The sequence below is a fragment of the Larimichthys crocea genome, chromosome XX (genome assembly GCF_000972845.2).
Source record: "Larimichthys crocea isolate SSNF chromosome XX, L_crocea_2.0, whole genome shotgun sequence".
Taxonomy (NCBI): Eukaryota; Metazoa; Chordata; class Actinopteri; family Sciaenidae; genus Larimichthys; species Larimichthys crocea.
The window spans coordinates 13,679,136-13,702,056 of record NC_040030.1 but is presented as its reverse complement, the minus strand read 5'-3'; the positions used below and the strand labels follow the sequence as shown (position 1 = coordinate 13,702,056).

General features: G+C 41.2%; 1 protein-coding gene across 4 annotated transcripts in view; it reads left to right on the top strand.

Annotated features, from left to right (window-relative positions):
* The window catches only part of tbc1d22a (TBC1 domain family, member 22a), a 120,565-nt gene that overhangs the window by 64,143 nt on the left and 33,501 nt on the right, over positions 1–22,921 (top strand). For all 4 annotated transcript variants that reach the window (XM_027272424.1, XM_027272422.1, XM_027272423.1 and 1 more), the window contains 2 exons: positions 9,502–9,577; positions 19,981–20,108. In XM_027272424.1, the coding sequence (XP_027128225.1) occupies positions 9,502–9,577; positions 19,981–20,108 (204 nt within the window). The remainder of the gene's footprint in view (positions 1–9,501; positions 9,578–19,980; positions 20,109–22,921) is intronic.

The window sequence follows — 22,921 nt, the reverse complement described above, 5'->3', positions numbered from 1 at the left end:
AGGTTTAAAAAAGAAATAAAAAAAAGAAAATTATATATATTTTAATGCAGTAAATTGACCATTAGCTCAGTTTTTAAGTGTTTCACTTCCTTGCCTCTCTTCCACCTGAAAATTGAACAGGCTATTTTGGCTGTCAAATCACTTAAACAGCTTCTCTAATGAGCGGCCGCTTTAATTGGCAGCGCAGCGCAGCCCCCTCCTCCAGAAAACACTGGTTAGAAAGATCAGTCGATTCCAGGCAATGTTGGACAAATCAGAACACCTTACTTGTTTTATTTTGTGAGCTACCTGATGTTTTTTTTTTCCTGTTCATCTTCAAAAGCACTAAAATATCAGGGATGTTTGGACGCCTTGATGGCTGCAGGCTGTAAGAGCAACACTTTGTGTGTGTGTGTGTTTAGAATTAATGTAATTAAAGCTGTTGACATCCAGGACTAAATGCTCCCATCAGAACATGTTGCACACACCACCTCCCCATTGCTTTAGCAGACAGTGAGCGACAGCTTCAGGGGTAAATGAGTAAAGGCAGGCGTTCTTCTGTCCTGGCATGACCTTTAAGACACTGTTCAGTGTGTGTGTGTGTGTTTTTTACAGAAGCATCAACAGCGCACAACCCTCCACCCTCCATTTACACATCAAACAGTTCTGTCATGATCAAAAAACACAGCTATAACTACCTGAACTGCCAGACTGGAAAGGGGCACATTAGTCACGTTCAAACGGGGGCACTGTTTATTATTGTTTATGATTATCCGGCCATGTGACCCGTGAATGTGCTTTTGAGCGTGACTCTCTACCTCTAAATGATACTGATGAAGCATAATTCTCTAAGAATTAAGGTGAATTTTAAAGGCGGAACATAAAACAAATGGACAAAAAAGTAAATCAAATTTCCACAGATCACTACGTTTCCCCATTTGAGACACAACTCTGTTAAGCTGACCCCGGCGTTACCCCCGTCTCTCCAGCAGCCAATTAGTCTTGTACGGTGCTAAATTTGACAGCGCCTCTGGCTAACTTGACTAATTTACCTTGTTAAAACGGTTCCATATCTGCCGTTTGCATTTGATGAATTTAAATAGAGCTGTCGCCTCTGCCCAATATTGTGTTGTTGATTTAAACATGTCCCGTTAATACTCAAACCATAATTCATTATTAACGTCCGCGGTAGAAAACAGTCAGTCAAAGCCTGGGTAATTTAATCGTTGTCACATTTTGCAGGTATGGACGGCCGACGGTGCTCACACCTGCTGCACTGAGAGTGTGCCGTTCACGCACAGCCGGTGTGTCTTACCTGCCAAGCCCAGAGAGGCAAATGAAGTCAAAAAGTTTAAAAAGTCCATTATTCCGCCAGCACACCCCCGAGGGCTCTCAGTTTTAAAGGCAGCAGATGAAAACCTGCCTTTTATGTTAATTTTGCAGATACGCCTTTTACAGCTGAGGCTCTTAAACGTATTTTTCCAGTCCAGAACTTAACTGTGAGAAATGTAATTTCTGCCCTGGGATCTGAACTTATTATTTTTCAGAGGTATTCTCGACACATGAGGGTTCAACGTGAAAATGACTCCATTGCTGAGGCACGAGGCACACTTGTCAGGAAATGTTTATTATTCTTTAGACACAGTTGAATTTAACTTTCATTCGCATTTATAGCCACAGAACATGAAGGATATTTTGACATTTGACAGCTTTTCAATACTTTTATATGCCAGGTACTCCTCAGGCTGAGATGTCCTGAAGCTCTTTGGACACAAGTTAAATCACTAATTTGTATCAAACGCATAAAGATGAAATGGTCAATAGCTCCCTCTCTCGCTGCTCCACATCTGAGCTACCTCCAGCCCCTCCCTCGGAGGCACGAGCCAATCCGAGTTTGCCTGCTCATTGTCAAGGCAACCATCTGTTTCCACAGTGCCAGCTAAAGATGGGGGTCTACCTCGATTGGGAACAGGCGTGCGAGGACCGACGTCTAGCAGACGGTTTTGAGACCAAACCAGACGTAATGTCCTGTTTTGGTTTCCCGAAGGGCTTCCCACTGTCACCTTGGGCTGTCACTCAATCTACACACACACACAGACACACACACTTGCACACACGGGTGGAGTAATCTGCCAGCTGGTGTGTGATGCTTGACAGCATGTTTGTATGTGTATTTGTAACGTCTGTCTTTGTAGCCTCATGGCCGTGCATGTCAGTGTAGCTACTGTTCAAGAAAAACTTTGACCTTAACACCCCCACCTCGCTCTATTTATTTTATTTTTTTTACTGGAATCCCCCGTCATACATGCTGGCTCCTCTTCTATTTCTTTCAAACAGTACCATGTTAGCTATGCCAGCTTGCATGCAGGTCAGTGGAGATGGACGCAGTGACAGCTGCTGAGAGAGAAAGAGGTTGAGGATAGGCTGAGACCGTAAAATTGGGCAGGCAGGGTCGCAGCGCAAGAAACAGAAATGAGTACGCTCTGTTATGAAAACCTTGTTGGCAGAGAGACAAGTGGTGCTGATCACATTAGGGGTCACGTAAAGCGAGTTTCTCTGTATAATTAATCTGCCAAGGCACTCTGCAACACTTACATGTCCTCCTTGTGTTTAACAAAAAGCTTTTACATTTGCTGCTCTAAATAATCAGTGTGTGTTTCTTTACAAAGAAATCACCATAAAGGTGTTGTAATGTCCCCTATATTTAAAAAGTGATCTGGCCCGGTGTTCTTATTAGATTTAACTGTCCAAAAGACATTGAACTACTAGTTTACATTCACATGAACAAGGTTACAGTCTGCTTTGTGCGGTGACCTAAATTTCTTAAACGTCACATATATGAGCAATATGGTTTCCGTAATTGGGGTAGAGAATTAGAGTAACCTGGTTTCCCCCAGCTAGAGGAAGTTGTGTTTTTGTTTGGCAGTGTATACAGGTAAGCAGCCTCACCAGTCTGTCAGATATTAGAAAAACATACATATCTGTACAGTAGCAAAGAGGAAAAGTACCACCATGTCCCCACCATCCATTTCACAGTTTTCTGCACAGTGGGTGAGTGATTTGTCAAGACTGGTGGCAGCTGAATCTTAACAGATCTCACCTCTGTGTTTAAAAACTGAGATAATTGTAATAACTGATATCAGTATGTTATAGTACTAGTATAGTTGGTAGATATATAGGCTATATTGTGTAGTATTGTATATAGTGAGTATTTGAAAGTTGCTGAAACAATATCTAAGATTTGGTCCCAATACTAAGACACAACTTTTTTCCAATACATTACAGTGAGGAATATAAACATGGTCAAAATATTGTTAGGTTTTTTCTTTTTTCTTTTTATTCAACAAGAGTGCCTCATCTTTTCAAATGTTAGATGGTTCTGAAAATAAACAGCTGTACAAGAAGTTGGGTCAAAATTGATGGTTTGCATCTGAAATGTCTCATAAACGAATATGTAAAGAAGTCTGGACGAACATTCAGCGCCAGCTTTTCATACTTGAGATTTTGGCTTTGCTAGCAGTCTTCCTTTAGGGATGGCTGTGTCAGTCGGTTGGTCCAGGACCACTGGATTGATTGCCACACATTCATGTCAGTCTTATGATAATTCATGTCTCTTTGGAGAGCTCATCAAATTCTTGTGCCGTTACCAGTTTAAAGTTTGTCCAGAACTTTGTGTGCAAAAACAATGACATGTCCTTGAGCCTCAGCTGGTGTTTAGTGCTATTTAGCATGTTAACATGCTAACCCAAAATGCTGATTTAGCTCAAAAGAGACACATTTTAGTCTGTACCAAAAAAAGAACTCTGTGCAATGCAGTTTATTACGTACTAGCCCTGACTTGAGCCTGTTGACCAATGGCACCACTGTGTTTTTACTGCTGCCCACCTTCTTGAGCTGGCAGTACACATTTACTGCCATCAAACAAACGCGCACCGAAACAACAGAATGAAATCTGGCCAATCCTCCTGGAGCTCTGAACAACTGTAATTGTCTACACCTTATCTGAACCTGTCATCTCTCTCATACAATCACTTTCTATCCCTCTCTCTCTCCCACACGTCCACCTACCAGAGAATGACAGATCATCGCCTTGTCCTTCAGTTTATTGTCCACCCTTTATCTTGACCTGTCATCTCTCTTTCTCTCTCTCCTGTCCCCATGTCTCCCTCGCTCTCTCGCACATACCATCGCTGCGTTGTTGTGCTGGTTGTGTCCAACTTGCTGATAGACATCCGGTGCCACAATAGGAGGCAATCTTAGTCCAGCGTGGAGCCATTGTTGTCTCTAATAGAATGGACTGAGAGGTGAAGAGGAGCTATTGATTCAGCTGGCGGAAAGAGAGAGAGAGACAGAGCGAACAAAGAAGAGGCGATCGAGAGGCTGTTGACACCTGGTCGAGAAAGAGACACGCAGAGTTTAATGTTTGTATGCTCCGCGTCTGTTCGTTCATGTGGGTGAAGCGGGGCAGTTCCACTTACTTGCTGGGTCAGATGTGGTGGATGGACAGATGGCGGTAGAAGAGGAGAATGTATGAATAATGAAGGAGTGAGAGTTGATTTCCTCCTGTTGCCTCAGCTGATCAAAGATCCGACATATTGGATTTGACAAAGGGAGGAAGTGAGTGGAAGAAAGACGGGCATAAGAAGGGAGAAAATAGAAAACGGGACAAATGAATATGGGAGGGGGAGTGAGTACGAGGTGGAGAAAAGGAAAGGGATTGTGATGAGAAAGCGGCGAGGGAGCAGTTATGAAAAAAAAAAACGGGAACCAGAAGAGAAAAAAAGCATATAAAAGGAAAATGCAGGAAAAAAATTAGAATAAAGTGGAATTTCTTATTAGTATCTAACCCTCATCACAAATATGTGCCAGGAAAAAAACCCCAGCTTTAACTAAACAACAATCAGTCACCAAATAAAACGCAGTACAGCACGGAACAAAACGAAACACCAGGGAACGAAACAAAGCAGAGGAAACATAATAGCATGTTCCAAACACTTAGTCAAGTCTAGCCTCATTAGCACCACCAAAGTGATGAAAATAGACAAGGAAATGGAGAACAGAAGGTGGGAGAGGAGAAGAGTTAGAAACTGATAAAGGAAGAAATGGGAGCTGAGAGAGAGATGTAGAAGAGAGAGAGATCGACAGTGCAAAATCTATAGGAGGAAATGAAGGAGTATGGAAAAAGAGAGATTTGGGAAAAGAGTAAGCGACACTGACAAACAATAGCCAAAAAAATGGCTTTCTATGTCTGGTTGCTGTTACATGACTAGAAGTCAAGTAAAAAGTAGAAATAAGGTAAAATAGAGGTGATCAGAAATTTACAGTCGGTAGACACACCAGAATAGCACCATGGAATAATATAAGTAAAATCATAACAGTTCTTTAGAAAGAAGTGTAGGGGCAGACATTCTGACACATGTAAAGAGGTAAAAAGGATGAACAAAAAGGTGCCAGATGAGAAGATGATGTAAAGAACTGGAGAAATATGGAGAAATAGAAAGACATGAAGAGAAAACACAAAAAGAAGACTTAAGAGAAACAAAGAGAGAAAAGAAAGCAAGCAGTTGAAAAGAGGTCTAGACAAAAGTCAAATAGTTACAGAGGAAAACGTTAGAAGGTGAGTTTGAGACAGACGGACAGAAAGAAAGAAGCTGGTGAGAGAGGGGGAGAGAGAAAAGAGCAGTTGATTAAAGCCAGCAGCTTCAATAATGCAAATGTAATTACTCGTACTGGTACTCTCACTTGCTCAGCACCTAACCACATTAACACCGGGGTGGTAGAAAGAAAGAGAAGAAGAGTAGCAGTAAGCTACAGAAAATGGAGACCGTGTACAAATATATAAAATTAACCAAGAAAAGATTCAAAGTAGAAGAAGGACAAAGGGAGGTAGGAATGAGCGAAACAAAAAGGGTCCCCAGAGCCTGGCAGATGTCGTGGGGAAAACGTGGTGAAAATAAACACATTTGTGCACATATATTAGTAATTTCACTCTCCAATTAATGTCAAAGTTATTGCAGCATTACAAACACAAGTTACAGGCTGTTGAAACGACCCCGGTCGGTTAGCTGGGGGTTTAAGCAGCAGTGTTTTAGTATTGAGATTCTAAATTCATTCCTTCATATCAATAATGTACACTATCCCACGTTCACTTCATACACACAGTCCTCTGTCATACTCTGCCTTTGTTAAGTTGTGATGCTACAGCACATTCAAAGTTGTTTTCAGCAATATTGCTAAGATTAAGCTGCTCAGTTGGGTGCACATGTACAATTATGTATTGTGCTGCAGTGCAAAATAAACAGTAAAAGTTTACAGGCCATGGACAATCTTACCTAAATGAGTCACGTGGGTTTGCTGCAGTTTTGTTGTGATTTTGGACAGAGATGCCTTGATATTATAGCTCAACTGATTTTAAGGCATTTATTAATGCATTTTCTGAATTACATCAAACCCAGTTTGGAATTTCTGTGCTGCAGTATCTACAGTTGTTTTTTCATTCTTTATTTATTCTTTATATTTGGTCCCCATTAGTTTTCACAAAGTGGTTGTTAGTGGTTAGTTGGTTGTATCTTCCTGGTGTCCACAAAAACAAACAAACACACACAAAAACAGTAACTATGAAAAGAAACACCAATTCAAAATAACACGGCTTCAATAAAACAATGAAATGCAGAATAAGCTAAATCTATTTTTATTTTTTGCCAGTAATAAATTAAGATCAGCGTGTATAAGTCTTAAAGCACATCTTAGTAAATCCTGTGTTTTACCCCCCACACAATGAGTCCTATAGATATGCAAACAACAGGCTCGAACAGAACATGATCCAATTAATTGTGATAGATGAAGGTGTCAAATGAGAGGGAGTAGGAAGAAGAAGTAATGATGACACCTTTAGGAGCTATGGCGGTATGAAAGAAGTGTGAGATGCTCTAGAAGGAGCAATTTGAAAAGAAAAAATAAAAGGCAGGAGAGAATGCGGTTTCTACTCTGCCAGCCCCTGATGGACTCAGGAGGACACACACGCCTTGGTTCTGCTGAGCCTGAAGGACAACTGGAACTGTTTATTGCTAAATGACTCCACGCCCCCTCTCTCTCTCCCTCTCTCCCTCTCTCTCTCTCTTTCTCTCTTTCTCTCTCTCTCTTTCTCCTTCTCGTTTTCTCTCCCCATCTGTTGGATACTTTGCCACATCAGCTGTTCTCCAGCCACACCGAAATGACCCCTCAAGGAAACGTAATCCTCACTGTGTGTGTGTGTGTGTTTGAGTGTACACACACACACACACACAAAATGCTTATGTGCCGTCCTCACTTGTATTGTATTCTGCAAGTTCAACCAACTGACACTGACCACTTTTGTGATCATGTTCACACTCCACTGTCCTCCTATCCCAAAAAAAGTTCAGAATATACCTTTATTTGATTATTCCAATATACTGAACATTCTCGGTTATATAATAAAATAGATAAATGTTCCATTGACCTAAACATACATATATACATAAATACTTTATGTACATACTAGATGTGTTCCAAAATGCACTAAATATATGCTATAATTTATGAATTCTACTTCCACGGCTGGAAAGCATCAGAAAGAAGAAGGACCTTTTAGTTACTTGGGTGACCCCAGTTCTCTGAGATGTGTGAATGGGATATCTCCCTGTTGGATACGCCCTCTCTTGTATTCACAGAAGCACTATTCTAGTACACAGCCTCGAGTGGTTCGGAGTCATGACATCTTCACGGGGTCCTTATGCCTTTTTACATTGAGCTCACTCAAAGCTGATCAGCTAAACTGTCCTGAGACCGACACAACATTCCAGATGTTTTCTGGGCTGTATCCAGGAAACAGGAGTAATGTGGCTTGTTTGATGGCTAGCATGGGTTAGTTAATCTGCACTTATCAATCTAATGGCATGCAGCACGTGTAGTTACCTGGTCAGAGCTTGGTTGACCGAACTTTCACACAAATGAACCAAGTGGAACCAATGGCGTTGTTAACAATCCCACCAAGGCTCATTATCTGGGTTTCCCAACCAGTCAGAACTGAAGAAGTCATGACATCTGCATTGGGTTCTCACGTCTTTTTGTCTTTTTATATTCAGCTGACACAAGGCTAACTAACACCTCCTAACGCGGATATCACTCCTTTATTCTAGCCACTGGCCGGCTAGCATAAGTTACACCCAAGCTAACAACACACCGAGCATGCAGTCACCTAACTGCCTGTGCTCCGTCATTAATGGCTGACTGAAAAGTGATAACCTGAAGTGATTCGTATGTACTAAGTGGAAACAATGACCTGGTTAATGATCCCACTGAGGCTAAATACCTGTGTATCCCAACCAGTCAGTCATAACTGAAAAAGCCTCCTGGATGAGGATGGCGAATTATCTTCACGGGGGAAAAAGAGAAGAAGAAAAGTCTTGACAACCTTCCTCTGTGTCTCATCTGAAACTAATTGTAGACACTAAACACATAAAAACACAACACTTGAGTGTAACACATTAGAGCCACTGTGTTAATTAAAAACAAGCTACAGAATATCTTTGAAATGTAACACAGCAAACACTTCCAGGACCATTTAGGATACTACAGGCCTGGTGTCCATCGTCCTACATTTGGTTTTTACATGTGGTTTTGTAAGCATCACTGCAGCCATCTAATTTTCAAGCTCTCTTAACCAGCTGCCATTATCCAGTCGAAACGAGGCGCAGGGCTACTTGAAGGGGGACAATGGTGAAATGAAACCTCAGCCATCTCCAGCTCTTATTATAATATTTTACTATTCTACCACTTCACACCAGATTTGAGGCCAGGACCTATTCACGGTTCACCTGTTATGTTCTTAAAGCCGCATTCACATCAGCCATCTGCTTTGTCTTCAAGGCCACAGCCGTGCACACACACACACACACACACACACGTTTTGTAATGCCAATGTTAGTTGGGCAGCCTATTTTCTCTATTTACCGTTTTTAAAGGTGGCTAAGGCTTTGTGTCGAAGTGTGAAATGGGCCCTGGCAAACGCTTCAAATCTGTAATGGCTACTGCACTTTTCTGAAAATGAATCCTCAAAGTGAAAATACGAAATTTCAAAACCCTGCAACTCTAAGGCCAAATGGCTGCAAAACGTCAGTGTGAAACAAATCATGTTAGTTTTCTCAACAAGAGATCAATTTCACAGCTTGTCTCAGAAATTACAGAGTGATCTGACAAATATTACTGTAATAAAAATATGTGCTTGATCTCCTCGGGTCTCGTTTTTATTGCTTTTTCTTGCACTTTTTGTTTCGTGGTCATTCCAGGTTCCCAGGATCCGCTTACTAGTCTGACCTTCGTGCTTCTTGTTGCTTTTCATGATTCATCCATAATGTTTGACGCCTATTCCATTTCTGCACTCATTCGCTTTGAGTCAGCAAAATGTATTAAATTGTAACAGACCAACTATTTTAAGTGTTTTCAGCGCTATAGAAGGAGCCTCAGTCCATATTGACCCTGTGTGATTTTCCTTCTCCTCAGGACAACTATACATTTGCCCAGCCAGGCATCCAGAGGAAAGTCAAGGCCCTGGAGGAGCTGGTCAGCAGGATTGATGGTGAGTCATCTGCCTTGCCTCCATCCATTCATCCATCCATCCATCCACCCATCCATGAAATACTTTCTGCTCACAGCTCTGCCATGTTGACTTCTCTTCTCTTCTCTTCTCTTCTCTTCTCTTCTCTTCTCTTCTCTTCTCTTCTCTTCTCTTCTCTTCTCTCCCAACACAAACATTTTACAGTGAATGGCATGGCAAAGACCTTCATTCATACATTTTTCTTACAAAAAAAGAGACACATTTTGCTTTATTTCATCAGTCTAAATTTTATTTTGAAAATATCACAATATTGATTAGTATGACAAAGGGTATACCCACACAGAATGTATACGTGTCATGTCAACTGTGAGCAAATTATAGTGAAACGTCCTCTCAGTCTCCACACAGATTAACATTCATTTACCCCCCAGCGCAATTAACGTTTACCAGTTGGAGATGTTTGCTTTGTTATTGTTTAGGAGGATCACAGTCACACATCTCATGAATACAAAGGCTGCTTTGCTTGCATCTATAAGCTGTGGCTTATAGAGGATCTCTCACGTATTTATTATAACCTCTTTATTTACTGCATACACATAATGAACACATAGTGATTTAAAAACATAAATAATTATAGCTTTTTCAACCATGACAACTAGAGTATTGTAACTATCTAGCAGGCAGTACGGCAGATATGTGAGTGTAAGCCCATAAAACATTAAGATACAGTAGGCAATGATCAAATTGTGATTTTATTTTTATTTATTTTATCTCTCGTGTGCTTATGTGAGGTATGTAGTGACAGAGTAAAACTTCCCCACTGATCTCTGGACATTGACGACATTGACTGTCACTGGCTACTTGAGGTAGCATGTGAAGTGACGGTGATAATTCTCTTTGCCTCAAGATGGATGATCCGCTGGAGTGGTCTTCCACACTCCCGTCTACAGACATTAACCAAGTCAGTTATGTTGCGGGGCTATGTTTAGTTCCTAAATATGTGCATGTAGGAGGAAGGGAGGCGGCAACACTCACACTCTCACAACAGGAAGGGAAAAAAATGGATAAATGAAAAACACTTCAAATCAAATCAAAATCAAATCAATTTTATTTGTATAGCCCAAAGTCACAAAATACATTTGCCTCAGTACAATCTGTACAGGGAGTGACACCCTCTGTCCTTAGACCCTAGTTCGAGTGAGGAAAAACTTGCCCACAAAAAACCTTTAACAGGGAAAAAATGTGGAAGAAACCTCAGGAAGAGCCACAGAGGAGGGATCCCTCTCCCAGGACGGACAGAGGTGCAATGGATGTCACGTGTACAGGACAAATCAGCACAAACATATTATACAGTTACAATGACTGATAAAAAGACAATAAATTACAATGAATGATAAAATGACCACAGTAGCAGATATGGTAGTAATAATGACTAGTAGTAGTAATAATATGCGTAGTGGACGTCGTGCAGGATCACAGCAGCAGCCACGATCCACGAGAACCTGCTGGACGAGAGAGCACAGAAATTGGCTTAATGAGGATTTTGTTCCTTAACTTTGACTTACAGTTTTCTTAACACTTTATCTTTCTTTGACAGTTTGAATTCTTGCATTGGAGCTACAGATCCACACCGATATCTGTTTTCACACCTTGATTCTTCTGCGGTTTGTGTCCGTTTGCAATCGCACCACTCTGCCATCGTGTCTCGCTAACTTTCATTCCGCCCGGCTGTCAGGGCAATGCATCTGTGCTGGCGATTATTAGCACAAAACAATGGTCTGCTGAGGGCCAGAAGTTATTGTGTACTCAAACACGGCTCGGTGACATTTCACACACGCTCGCAACTTAGTGTTAATTAGCAATGGAGCTTTTTCTTTTGTACGCCCTCGTTTCTTTTATCATTATGTCAAAACAATATATGGTTTGAATAGTGTTCTATCCAAACGTACCTTTTGTCTCTTAAGAATGCGCGCGGCATTCGTAGCAGCACCATGATGCATTGTGCAAAACGAGGTCTTATCAAGCAAGCCTTTGTACAATGGTCATGTTCTAGGCTAACCTTGGTGCTGTCCGACTGTCCTGTCACCCGCTCTGTCAGCCAGAGGGAAGGGAGGACTCACCCGCTGCATTCAAATGGATGGTGTGTGTGTGTGTGTGTGTGTGTGTGTGTGTGTGTGTGTAAGTGAGAGAGTGAATGTCAGAGAAAGTTAATGTGCAAACGCAGGCCTGTCTGTTGGCATGTGTGATTGTGAGAGAGTAAACTTGCCGATAGAAAGGGCAAGTGTGTGAGTGTGCCGGTGCATGTTGTGTGTGTGTTTGTGAGACAGTGAAATGTAGTGGAGTGTGTGTGTCTTGTCCACGGTGAGAAAGAAATAGCAAAAAAAAAAGAAAGAGAACGGCCACCTCTCCCTAACTCCGCCACACCCGAGCAAAGACATAAAAAATGACTCGACATTTTTACTGTATCTTATTCCATAAGTGCCCTGTCATCATAGTTGGGGCAGAGCCATTTTATACCTCGCTAGCTTGACATTACCCCCCTCTAATGAGATCACAGATAGCTTTTATCTTGTGTTACAGGATTGTTTTTCGCCCTCGACATAGCATCTGTTTTGGGAACAATGGCCTCTCATCATCTCTTCCAAAATTACCTATCAGCGCTTATCAGATGCGGGGTTATCCAGAGGGGTTGTGCTGTTTGATAAAGGGCGGGCTGCTGTCTCTTCACAACACGCAGATGTTTTGACGACTGGTGCAGATTTACAGAGATTTTTCTGTTTTATACTGAGATTTCAGCCCTGATAGAAGTCATGAAGTCAGATTTTATGAGAAGTTTTATTGTTTTTCTCTGCATGTTAACGTTTCTTTTGAGATTACCAATCCATTACATTAGCAGCACTAATAGTACTTAATCTTGCAGCCCATTAATTTGAGATCTGTGGTACAAAACCTGTTGCAAAATGAACAAATCTCTTATTGTCGAGCTCGAGTAACAACCAAAATAAAATGTTTTAGCTGTACGTGTGGAGACTCTTGCAGCTATTCTTGTGTAGCCTTGTATTAGTTGAGTGTCTGGTAAAGTGACGTTGGTTGTTGATGGGGTATTTGTTAAGTCGATGGGAGGAGAGACAAAGGGTGGCGGGAAGGAGGGCGCTTGTGATGTTTTTGACCTTAGCTCAGTGTTTCATTGCATTACTGTTTGCAGTGCTGGGTCAGTTGGGAGAGGACATTGCTGATCTGTCTGTCTCGCACCACTTTCTCCGTCACCTTCCTCTCCGCTTCTTTTGAAAGGACTGCATTCAGCTCCTCCTACGGCATATATCTGTCCGATAGAGGGAAAACACATAGCGTGCATTCACAGAGAGGGAAAGAAAGATAATGTTCAGAGATTTTATGACCACATCCCCACCATCCATTACCAACTATATCTTTTTTTTCGAACAGTGTGTGAGGAAAAAGGGAAAAGACTCTGGATTTGTGCCATGAGGCCTCAGCCATTTTACAGCAAATTTTCTTCCTGACCTCCTCCTCTTCGTCCCCATTTTGCCTCACCAATTTTTTTAAACCCTTTAAAATAAAAATGAAGTGACACAGTTGGATACCTCTTTAAAAAAATTTAAACACAAGTGCAGTATACAGAAATCTACAATCCTATCAACTGCTACGTCACCACATTGGCATCAATGCACTCACCCAAACTAGGTTAGGACCAGCCTTTTATATATTTTCAACTTTAAATGATTTACTGTGTCAAAAGGCAGCAAAGGTATCCAACAGAACGAAAACAGCATGATTCTGAGAGTCTGAAGGCACCAATAAATCACAAGGATAAAGTTTAATAACCTGTTTAAGTCTCAGAATATCTGAAAAAAAAAGAAAAAACACTCCCTTCCCCCTCATGTGTCATGACTAAGTTGGCTTTAACAAAAGGGCCTCGTCGTCAGCTGCATTAAGGAACTGGCAGGCATTCAAATGAGCATTCATGCTCAGTCAACTTCCCCTAGTATGACGAAGGTAGAAACATTTTTATTTATTTATTTTTTTTGCACAAAAGATACTTTTATGATCAAACATGTTCTGCGGGTATTCTTTGGGTGTTCAATTTGTATTTGCTTCCTCTGAAGTCAGCCGTCTAATGTAAGCTCTAATAGAATTTGAAGTAAGGAGGCCAAAAAAAAAAAAAAAAACCCCTTCAAGGTTTTTTTAAAATTTTAAAAATCAAAGCTGTTTACTTCTTTACTTTGATTCTTTCGGAAGAAAACAGTGGGTGACATTCACAGGGCTTTTAATTTGAAAATTCTTTTGTTTCTTTCTCACTGCTTCCCCCCCCTTCACACCCACCCCCCCTCTCTGTAATTATCCTACTTGTAATAAGTGACGCTAACTCCCATTAGCCTTGCTTGACGCCAGCTCGTGTACCTCCTCAAAAGACGAGCCACTTTGTCGGCACGCCTGTAATGTTTCTCTGATCTCTTTATCTGTCCCTTATCTCTTTCTGTGTATTTGTTGCATGCGAGTGCATTAGCACAAGATCATCAACATGCAAATTGCCCAAAGGTGAATTTATTTATGCAAATGCGAGGACGCACTGGCGGCGTACGCTCTAAGCCTGAATTGTGTAAAAAGGCTGCGAGCTGGATTGTGAGACTGTATTATAATGGGAGGCAGAGACGGCTGCAGTGCTTTTATGTGTTTGGAGGGGGGAAAAAAGTATCTTTTTTTTTTAATGTAGCTCTGCATTTTGTGTGCATAATATTTAGTCTCTTGCAGTTCTATTTGAGCCAGAGTGTCAGATTTATATACGAGATTGTCTTTTAGTTTTCTGGCGTTTTTCATTTTGAAATCGTGCCATGCTTTAAAGCTGTAGCAAGCTGTTCAGTTGAAGTTCAGTGATACTCTGGTGTCTTCTTAACCTGGCCTGAGGTCAATGCACCAACTTTCCTTTTCTTCCCACACAGTCGTTCATAACCTCCAAACATCATCCCTGCACTGTTCATGCACTCTGCTCTCTCTGCCTACAGTATTTGATATTTTACATACGTAAAATACAGTATGTTGCACATTTTAAAGCGGTTTACATGCATTTACTTTTTTTTTCCCCCCAGTCTCTTACACCAAAATCTCTCTGAAAATGTGAAAAATATGTCACTGTCTTTTTGCTGCCATCGCTTTAGGGCTCTTTGATTTCCAATTCTGACAGTGTGTGCTGCTTTTTCTCACTGTGGGCTGCTGTACAGCTTGAAAAATAGGAATGGATTCCCAATGTGGCATTTCTTATGTAAGTTATGTTAATTTACTGTTGTTATGAACACACGCTATTCAGACTGTATTTGCATTTCCGCATATTTATTACATTTTCCTGAGCTTAATGTTTGCATACAAGTTTCTTTGTGTGCTACACATACAAACAAACAAAATATATATTTATAGCACCACCAAAAACTGTATTTACACAACTTACTGTACACATACTTAGACTTCTGTTATTTAATTAAGTAGAGTAACTCAAAGACTAACAAACAGATGTGAAGACAAGCTGCTAAACTAAACAGCCTACTACATTCGTTTGTGGGGTTACATTTTTCATTCAAAAAACCCAATTCACAACCAGCATCCACTGTGTTCTGGATGTTATCAAAGACAACGTTACCCATGATCGCATTGCTTGCTATACAGTGCCTTGCAAAAGTATTCACCCCCCTTGGCTTTTGATGGATCAGAACACAATAGTCTTGAGAGTTGAGAAATGAGAAAAATATATACATAAAACTATTTTTTAGAAATAAAAAATGGAAATTGGATTCACACCCTTTGTTATGAAGCCCATAAAAATGCTCTGGTGCAACCAGTTACCTTCAGAAGTCACATAATTAGTGAAATGATGTTCACCTTTGTGCAATCTAAGTGTTACATGATCTGTCAGTACATATACACAACTTTTGTGAAAGGCCCCAGAGGCTGCAACACCACTAACCAAACACTGCCATGAAGACCAAGGAATTCTCCAAACAAGTAAGGGACAATGTTGTTGAGAAATAGAAGTCAGGGATAGGTTAGAAAAAAATTTAAAAAAATCCAAATCTTTGATGATCCCCAGGAGCACCATCAAATCTATCATAACCAAATGGAAAGAACATGGCACAACAGCAAACCTGCCAAGAGACGGCCGCCCACCACAACTCACGGACAGGGCAAGGAGGGCATTAATCAGAGAGGCAGCACAGAGACCTATGGTAACCCTGGAGGAGCTGCAGAGTTCCACAACAGAGACTGGAGTATCTGTACATAGGACAACAATAAGCCGTACTGTATAAGGCATGTCTCCCAAAATGTATGGAGGAAGGTGCTCTGGTCTGATGAGACTAAAATTTAACTTTTCGGCCATCAAAGAAAAGACTATGTTTGACGCAAACCCAACACATGACATCACCCAAGGAACACCATCCCCACAGTGAAACGTGGTGGCAGCATCATGCTGTGGGGATGTTTTTCAGCAGCCGTGACTGGGAAACTGGTCAGACTTGAGGAAAACATGAATGGTGCTAAATACAGGGATATTCTTGAGCAAAACCTGTACCACTCGTGCGTGATTTGAGGCTAGGACGGAGGTGACAATGACCCCAATTACACTGCTAAAGCAACACTTGAGTGGTTTAAGGGGAAACATGTAAATGTATTGGAATGGCCTAGTCAAAACCCAGACCTCAATCCAATAGAAAATCTGTGGTCAGCCTTAAAGATTGCTGTTCACAAGCATAAACCATCCAATTTGAAGGAGCTGGAGCAGTTTTGCAAGAAGGAATGGGCAAAAATCCCAGTTGTGAGATGTGGCAAGCTCATAGAGACTTATCCAAAGCGACTTGGAGCTGTGATTGCCGCAAAAGGTTGCTCTACAAAGTATCGACTTTAGGGGGGTGAATAGCTGTGCACACTGACTTTTTCTGTCCTTTTGTCCTATAAAAAAACATCTTCAAAGTTGTGGCCATGTTCTGTAGATTAAATGATGATGATTCCAGGTTCTGAGGCAACAAAACATGAAAGATGCCAAGGGGTTGAATACTTTTCAAAGCACTGTATATCATGATATATAGTCACAATCAAAGCTTTTCAAACATTCAAAATGGATGACATGGTTTACAATCACACCACTTCCGCATGTCATCACAGTAAGGACTTTGGATCGATTCTGCAATGCAGCAACTTTAACTGCAGTCTTTTAGTGCGGTTCTCATGCCACAACAGATAAATCTGCCAGCAACAGTTGTCGTTTCAGCTGTCAAAATCAACATTGGCTAAATAGAAGTCAGCTTTTGTCTGCCTATGTCTGACATTACTTAGATTGGAATGAAACAAGGAAATGACAAAATAAAGCAGCAGTTAGAACCGGCAGAGTGAAACTGAGATGGTGAAATAAGAATTAAAAAAAAAAAACAGCAGGAGAAAGGAAGAGGAAAAAAAAAAGCATGTGACTGTAATTACGTTTTGCACCAAGGAGAGCATGGAGTCAGGCAGAATTGGCTTCGTCAGCAGAATCCTGGAGCTGCTCACTAGTCACTGTACGACCTCTGACCTCCCGCTGTCCACCCACACTTCACCAGCCACGGGCTACAGTCCACTGTGGAGAGCAAACTAGCTGGCACCGTGGCCTCGGTCCTAAACTTTAACCACCGGTAGGAAGGAAGACAAGACTCATCCGTCAATCAGTGTCTATGAGAGGTGTCATCCTCAACCTCCCTCGGACCCCATAACTACGCTACCCAGCATGCCGAGCACCGTGCCAGCTGGACAGCAGCCCACGGTTAAAAAGTCGCAAGTTTTTAGCACGTTGGTTTCTCCCTGTTGTTCTTTTTTTTTTTATTTTATAATTTTAATGTTCCTCTCCTCCTCTCCTCTCCTCCCCTCTCCGTGATAACTCCTCATGACAAATGACTCTCCCTTCCACCCACTCCCCCCGCCGTGCACCTCTTCCTCTCTGTGTTTGGTGAAGTTGCTAATATTAGGCAGAGCAAGTTCATTAGTGTAATTTAACATTGTCTAAAGTTGTTCCACTCTCTCCCCCTCTCTGTTTGGCAGCTAGCTACGATCTGTCACCATGATGCGTTCGCTGTTAATGAGCTTGCCTTGTTTATGCTTTTACAGCAGCATGTGATAATTAAACTGCAGAGGGGAGTGTGAAATTATCGCTTTGTGTTTACTTCGCGCCCTGCTCATGTGGCGGAGCGTGTGCGTAATTGTTAAACATGCATATGCGAGCGATGAAAGACAGGTGTCATTCAAGTGTCTGAGAGTGATACTGTATGTGCTCCCGGCTCGGAACCTTTTTACGTAACGTTTCACCAATTTAAGCTTTATTAAAGCATTAGTTGAAAGTGTGTCTGCGCGCGATTGTCAGTCAGCTTTGATTAAGAGCACACAGTGTGAGAGGAGAGGATGCTATAGTTCCTCTCTAACTGGCTTTTCTCAAAGATTCACTGACAGCTCTTTAATTACAGCTCTATTATAAAATCTGTGTGTGTCTATGAGAGAAAGAGAGAGGGAGAGAATGAGTGTCACTGGTTTGATGACTATGAAATGGGGAGTCGCTGAATACTGAATTGTATTTTTAATCTTTTGTTATGTAAAGAAGCATAAAACAAACATTTATCATGAACAGAGAAAGGAACAAAGGCAGCCGCTCTCAGTGTCGCAGCCCCATACGCAACAATCTCATCCATTCTTCTCCTGTTTATGCCAGCCTGCCATACCATGACACTGACACCGACACTGAACTCCACGACACCATATTGAGACAGCCCGACGCAACGTATGGTCCTCTCTCTGCGTGGTTTTGTTGGAAGTGGGAACATAATCTGGACTAATTATAGGAGGAGAAAAACAAAACCTGTTTTACGGGTACAACGAGACAGATGTGGACATCTAATGGCCAGCTGATGTTTCTGTTTGGAGAGTGGAGAGGACAAAACGAACTGCCGTCTTGATTGATGATCATATTCAGCTGTTTATTGGCCTGTTATTGCAGCCAGAGAAGTTCAATTTATCATATTTACCTTACACAATAAGAAACTCTGGTCATATTCTATATTTTTTGTATCAAACTCTCAATGAGCTACACTGGGTGACATTCCCTCATTCCAACGAACATGGGCACTGCAGTTTATTTTGACTCGACTCCACGTACACTGCTCCAGTGCAGGAAATACCTGCAGTTGCACCAAATGTGAAGTAATCCTCTGAGAAAAACAGTGCCAAACACACTATTTACTCCTGTCTGAGTAACGTTTGCCAAAACCTACTGTGCCCAGCCTATACAAAAAAAAAAAGTATGTTTGTCATCTGTTTCTAAAGATTTAAATCTGTAGTAGAAACAAATGGGTGCATAGACAGACTGAGGAATTAGTTTGGTCTTCATTGGATTTCTTGAAGACGACAAATGTGAGAAGAACATGAAGTGTGTTTGTTTTGACTCCTTTTTCTGCCAAAGTCTCTAATGTCACAGTGATGACAGGTTTACTTAATTCTCTGTCCAATAAACCAGCAATTTTGAATTAATAAGACTTGTTTATAATCCACACTCTGCCTGCAATTCCTAATCACAAAAATGCAGTAAAGACACACTGGGACATGATTAATATCCCAGAGGTGGGTAATCAAATATTTGCCTCCTCCTCTTTGGTAACCGCCAAAAAAAATCATGTGACTGTTGTCAGCCAGAGCTCAAAGCGCCAACAGAAAACGCAGCCTGCCTCATAGGGAAGCTGAAGAAATACAAGTCAAAATGCAAGTATCTGTTTTTGGCAGGGTTCGAATTATAGGAGGAGTGGGGCTAGATATTTATGGCTTCAATTAATATTAAGGTAGCAGCTTGTGCAATATGAAAATCAACTTTAATCCTCTTGACCAAAAAGATAAAGCTAAAACCTCTGAGGTTTGAAGAGGTTTTACCTTTTTATGACAGAAATAGACAAAAATATAGTTTTAGTCGGCTCCTACTGGAAGCAGTGACGTCAAATATATAATAAACACACACTTTTTACATTACATAAACATGCCTTCTGTCCTCTGGATAGTATTGACCTACAATATACGCACTCCGTTCCTCACTGAACACTCACAGTAGCTTCATTTAACAATGAATACACTCTTTTCTCATCTCATTTTGGTGTGTAGCTCCTTTTCAGACAATTCTGATAGCTCTGTAATTACATCTCTATTATGACGAAGCGTGCGGGACAGTGTGTGTGTGAGACACCGACTGCAGTAGTTATTAACAGAGAGGGGAGTTACGTACACACTTGTCACTGTTTACATTACTATAGCCGGACCATAAAAGAGTTTTCCTCCTTCTAGACATCTGTATCTCTAGTGTTTGCCACAAACACTTCAAGTGTTTTTTCAATTGTGATTATTATTTTTTATTTTGACAGAGTCAGTGCATCGCCACATGCAGCAGTACGAGGTGGAATACCTGCAGTTTGCCTTTCGCTGGATGAACAACCTCCTGATGAGGGAGCTGCCACTACGCTGCACGATAAGACTGTGGGACACCTACCAGGTACACACACGCACACACACACACACACAGCAAGCAAGCTACTGTTATTGAGCTTTTTGTTATCTGTCCGTTTCTATCTGTCTGGCTCTGCAAGGGAACGGGGATGTTCTCCGATAATGACGTCTATGATCTCCTCAAAAGTGGCGCTTTTGTCATTCATACCATAATATCTCAATGGCATGATGTAACATAATATACATTATTTTATTTCATCATGGTGCTTCATCATGGCAGCTTTGTTGATGATAGTCTGAATTATACAGAGCTTATAATACAGCCTAGCAGTGCTGCTCGGCCCATTCACGCTGACACACAACTGACAAATTTACACTTTAGTTGTTAGTTTAGCAGGATGACTTGATTTGCTCTGTGTTAACACAACACATATGGCGTGAGATAGAGCTGGGTTGACATCTTGTAGTAGCAGAAGAAACAGACAGGAAGGATGGAAAGGTTTTTAAAAGTAAATAAAAAGATTTGCAGGCGAGGGACTGTAAAATATCAGTTACATCAGTAAAGAAATAAAGAAATCAGTAGCCAACTTCATGCATGAAACAAACATTTCAAACAAGTCTATGACTGTGTTGACCTGTGTGTAAATGTGACACAGAGCAGAATATTAATCCCATTCAGACACATGTGGACCTGTTCATTCTGCTGCCCTTTCACATTTACACACAGCTTAATGGGCGGCGCCTACAGTTACGGCGGACTGTTAACCTCAGTTGGCGTTGTCAATAACGCCTAATGTGTGCTATTGATTCACTGTGTTCGTACGCGGATAGTCCAGGGCTTGTGCTGAGTACATATAATGGATTTTCCAGTTGATGCAGAGGTTGAGAGTGTAATACATGTGATAGCAGTGTTTGATTAGATGAGGAAAGTGGAGAGAAGGAGCATGAAGATGAATGGAGGGTTCATTGGTGACATTTACAGCTGCTGTAGTTGGTTTCACAAATGTTTTTTTTATGCGACATACAGCAGTGTCTTCTGCTGTCTAGCCCTGTTGTTCTTTCCACTGCTTGTTTTCAGCATCTTCAGCGTCACCGGCCACCCCCGCCGCCTCTGTCGTTTCTTGTTAAAATGTTCCATGTCATATTTGCCCTTTGCCCTTAGCGCAAAAAGTCTGACATTTTCCGGTGTAACTCTTAAGTTCTTACCACACACACAAATGCAAAATAAACGATTAACCTCCATAAATTAACAGTGCCTATGTGCAAGTTTTAGTTGGAGTTAATAGATGGGCAAAGGGCAGCTGATTTAGATGGGGAAGAGGTGAAGGAGCGGAAAGGGCTGTCGGTGTCAGGTAAAAATGGACAAGTGCAAGAAAAGAGAAAATGTAGGAAAGTGTAAGTGCTTAAAAAATTAAAACACAACATTTCACAGACATTTACGGTTGAATTGCTTCCTCCATAATCTTCAACAAACTACAGCATGGATGGATGAACTCTGACTGAACTTTGGGCAGCATCAGACAGATTGCAGCTGACAGGTAAAAGCCACATAACGGCACGAATGCTATTTTTCTTTTTGTGCCTCACTCCAGTTAAACCACTGCAGCCATTTTTGTGTGTGTGCCAGATTTAGCTACCTTGACCTCTGATAGAGCTCCGTTGCTGCCTTATGAAAAATACATTCTGCTAATGCTATATAATGTTCTACTTTACTGAAAGCTCAAGGTGCAGCAGATTTTCAGCACGGTATGAATACTGATATATTCTAATTGAAAAATAGCCTTTTTCTTATCATCTTATGAAACTTTGAATCTTTGTGGTTTTACTTTTTACATAGATTGCTAAATTTTAATCTTGCAAAGCCCTTTCAGTATTTTCAATTTTTCAGCATTATCATTCCTTCCAAAAATTCATATTACTATAATCGCACTTACAGTAATTGATCCCTGCCAGCAAAGATTCTCTTCACTTTCCCCGTCCTCGATGACATAAAACTGCTGGGTCGGCTACAGTGCAGTACTCATGCACTTGACAAAAAAGAGTTCTGAACGCTCCCAAGTCCTCCAGTTTAAGTGCAGTCTCTCTCCTTACATGACTTATGTGTGTGTGTGTGTGTGTGGAGGAGGGCAGCCATTAGGAAGCCACAGTGAGCTATTTTTCTCAGAAAAAACACTTTGCTTGACCCCAACAGCAGCACTATGTTTTCATGAACTCGCTTTGTGGTAAGCACATCCCTTATAATTACTTAAAGGCATTGAATTTTATTCTACTAAATCATTGTAACAAACTCCATTTCTGTACCGTTTAGGATGGTTTTTTTTTCTTGTGCACTCTGAATGAACCACAGCCAGCTGGCAGGTGGTGTAGAGCTCAATAGGAAGGTCTTGCAGGTGTATTTGCTTTTTAGAGAGTGGAATGGAAGACAGTAGGGGCTTTCCTTTAGCTTAGCTGAGTCTGTCCTGTTAACACAGTGGCAGGTTGTCTGACACATTGTCTGGACTGGTTCCTAGTCATTTAAGTTCTTCTTGATGGATGTATTGATGGAAAGAGTGAGAGATAGGCCTCTGCCAGTGTAAAGAAAAATGAGAGATAGACATGGGAGGAGATGTTTTGTGTATATGCCTGGTCATTTATGAAGCGAATAACACTGGAACCAGAGTGAGTGACCTTTACAGCACACTGGATTTTCTTGGTAATGTAAATGAACACATAATTGAACACAGTGTGAATAACCACTCGTGGTTATTTAGACAAAATAGCCTCTGTACCTGACCCAGTTCTACTGTGTCTCTGTTATATGAGATGGACTGGATGGTGTCCATAGTAACAAGCAGTTGCTTTTCATCATCTATCATCAGT